A 2173-nucleotide genomic window follows, 5' to 3' on the forward strand; every position below is an offset into this window, starting at 1 on the left:
AAGTCGCCAGCCACTTCTTTTCACCTGACAGAGAGGAGTGTCACTGTTACGCTATGTCACGCTATTTCCCCCAGATCCCCTCCCTGCTGAACAGGCGCCCCGACCGACCAGTAAGAGTCGCAGTTTACAACGACGAGGACACATATCCCACCCGCTAACACTGCCAATTGTGTTTGTAGGGACGACTGACCAAGCCGGAGGTACCGCTGCCAGCTGAAATCGATCCCAGATTCTCTGCGGTGGTAGGCGAGTGCTTAGTCCACTGCGCTACCCAGCCGCTCCCAGTATAATGGTATTTGACGGTATTTAGTAGGGGTGTAAAGGTACACGTATCCGTACCGAACCATTTCAGTACTGGACCTAAGGTTCAGTACGGCTGTGTTTTTTTCACAGTCTAATATTTTATTTATTTATACAAATAGAATATTAATTTCAATATAGAATATTCGTTGACAGCCCTACAAGTACAATTAGTTACTGCACACTACATCACCCCTGAGTGGAACATGGAAAGCCAAACTTTCCCCCACTGTACCGAAAACCCGTACCGAACCGTGACTTCAAAACCGAGGTACGTACCGAACCGTAGTTTTTGTGGACAGTTACACCCCTAGTATTTAGTTATCTAGTACAAATTACAATGTATTTTATGTAGGCTATTTATCTTGTAATACAGTTGTCATGGTGTTATTTCATTCAGAATTGTCTATTTTATAAAAAAATAAATATATATATATATGGGCGCCCGAGTGGCGCACCACATACTGCGTAGCAGACCTATGCGGCCGACGGATTTGATTGGATTCGTTTTGATACCTTTAAAAAGTATACTGTATGCAACTGAAATGTATTAATTTATGGCATTATGAAAAAATTGGATTTGGACATTCATACACTGCATGATTCACAATACATTGAACCATTACTCCTCTAGTCTAGATGTTACAGCCACAGCCTTTCTCTCCCCTGTCTGTCAGCAGGTCCCCGCCCACAGCCTTATATGGGTCTCTTCCTGTTCCCCCCTCACCATCAGTCTCCCCACCTGGGCCGGCCTACACACCGGTGGCCCATCACCCCATCACGGAGCCAGGATACGAGGCCTGCACCCCTGCCACTCCTGGTCCGAGTGTTGTTTTCACCTCCCGTGGACCTCTAGATCAGTGGTTCCCAAAGTCGGGGTCGCGACCCAAAGGTGGGCCGCGAGAAGCCACGGGAGGGCCGCGAGATGATTTAAAAAAATAAATAAAAATAAAATCCAATTTTATTTATTTTTTTGTCAGGCCACTGAACTTAGAAGCAGGCCAGGACAGTGTTTCTAGTTGTATTCTAAAATTCTATTCTATTGTATTCTAAAATGTGACTATATGGTTTTATATTAACTTAATAAATAAACAAAAACGAAAAATCTACTTATTTCAACGAACATTTCAAACTAAATAACAGATTATGCACATACAACGCTGAAAACAACCGAAGCAACAATAGTATTTTAATGAGGCTATTATTATTATCATTATTATTTTGCAACAAGTTAGCCCTCTCATAAATAGCACATATAAATGAATAACTAACTTGAACTAACTTAATAGGATTGAAGTGATATTTGGCTTAAAAAATCGGTCACCTGGCAAAAAAAAAAAAAAAAAAGCCTCACGATGTGCATTGGGCCGCGGCTCTCTGACGCCTTATTTTCTGGGTCCCGGCCTGAAAAGTTTGGGAACCCCTGCTCTAGATCCTTATATGCAATTATTGTGATATTCCTAGTGTAACCGGAGTACTCCGTACCCTGCGTGGTATTGACCTCTGTTCTTCTGTGTGTAGGACCTCGCCCCTCCGGCCTGCACCCCCACCTACGGACCTCAGCGGCCTGCACCTCCCCGGGACCCGGGCATGGACAACACGACTCACGCCCAGCTCTTCACTACCCGCCCCCTTGTCCTTCCCTGGGATTCCATTAAATAACCTAAACCGCCTCATTCTCCTGTGCCTCGTGTTCTGCTCTTGGGTTCTCCCGACACCCCCATAACACTAGATATCAATCAGTAAATACATACTGGCAGTTGATTGATTGAATGTATTATATGTATATACATATCCTTCTTAACAACCCCACATGATAGTAGAACAGTTCAGACAGAGAAACAGGGTCAGAATAATACAATAAACCCCATGG

At 43.9% G+C, this 2173-nt stretch overlaps 1 protein-coding gene across 1 annotated transcript in view; it reads left to right on the forward strand.

The window, feature by feature from the left end:
* Positions 1–1962, forward strand: part of LOC311244422 (uncharacterized protein) — a gene marked incomplete at both ends in the record, with an annotated part of 43478 nt that extends 41516 nt beyond the window's left edge. Inside the window, one exon of the mRNA XM_084333919.1 lies at positions 1822–1962. Coding sequence (XP_084190045.1) covers positions 1822–1962 — 141 coding nt within the window. The remainder of the gene's footprint in view (positions 1–1821) is intronic.
* Between the last annotated feature and the right edge of the window lie 211 nt (positions 1963–2173).

This window comes from Notolepis coatsorum (assembly GCF_963971535.1).
Source record: "Notolepis coatsorum genome assembly, chromosome: 1".
In the NCBI taxonomy this organism is placed as follows: Eukaryota; Metazoa; Chordata; class Actinopteri; order Aulopiformes; family Paralepididae; genus Notolepis; species Notolepis coatsorum.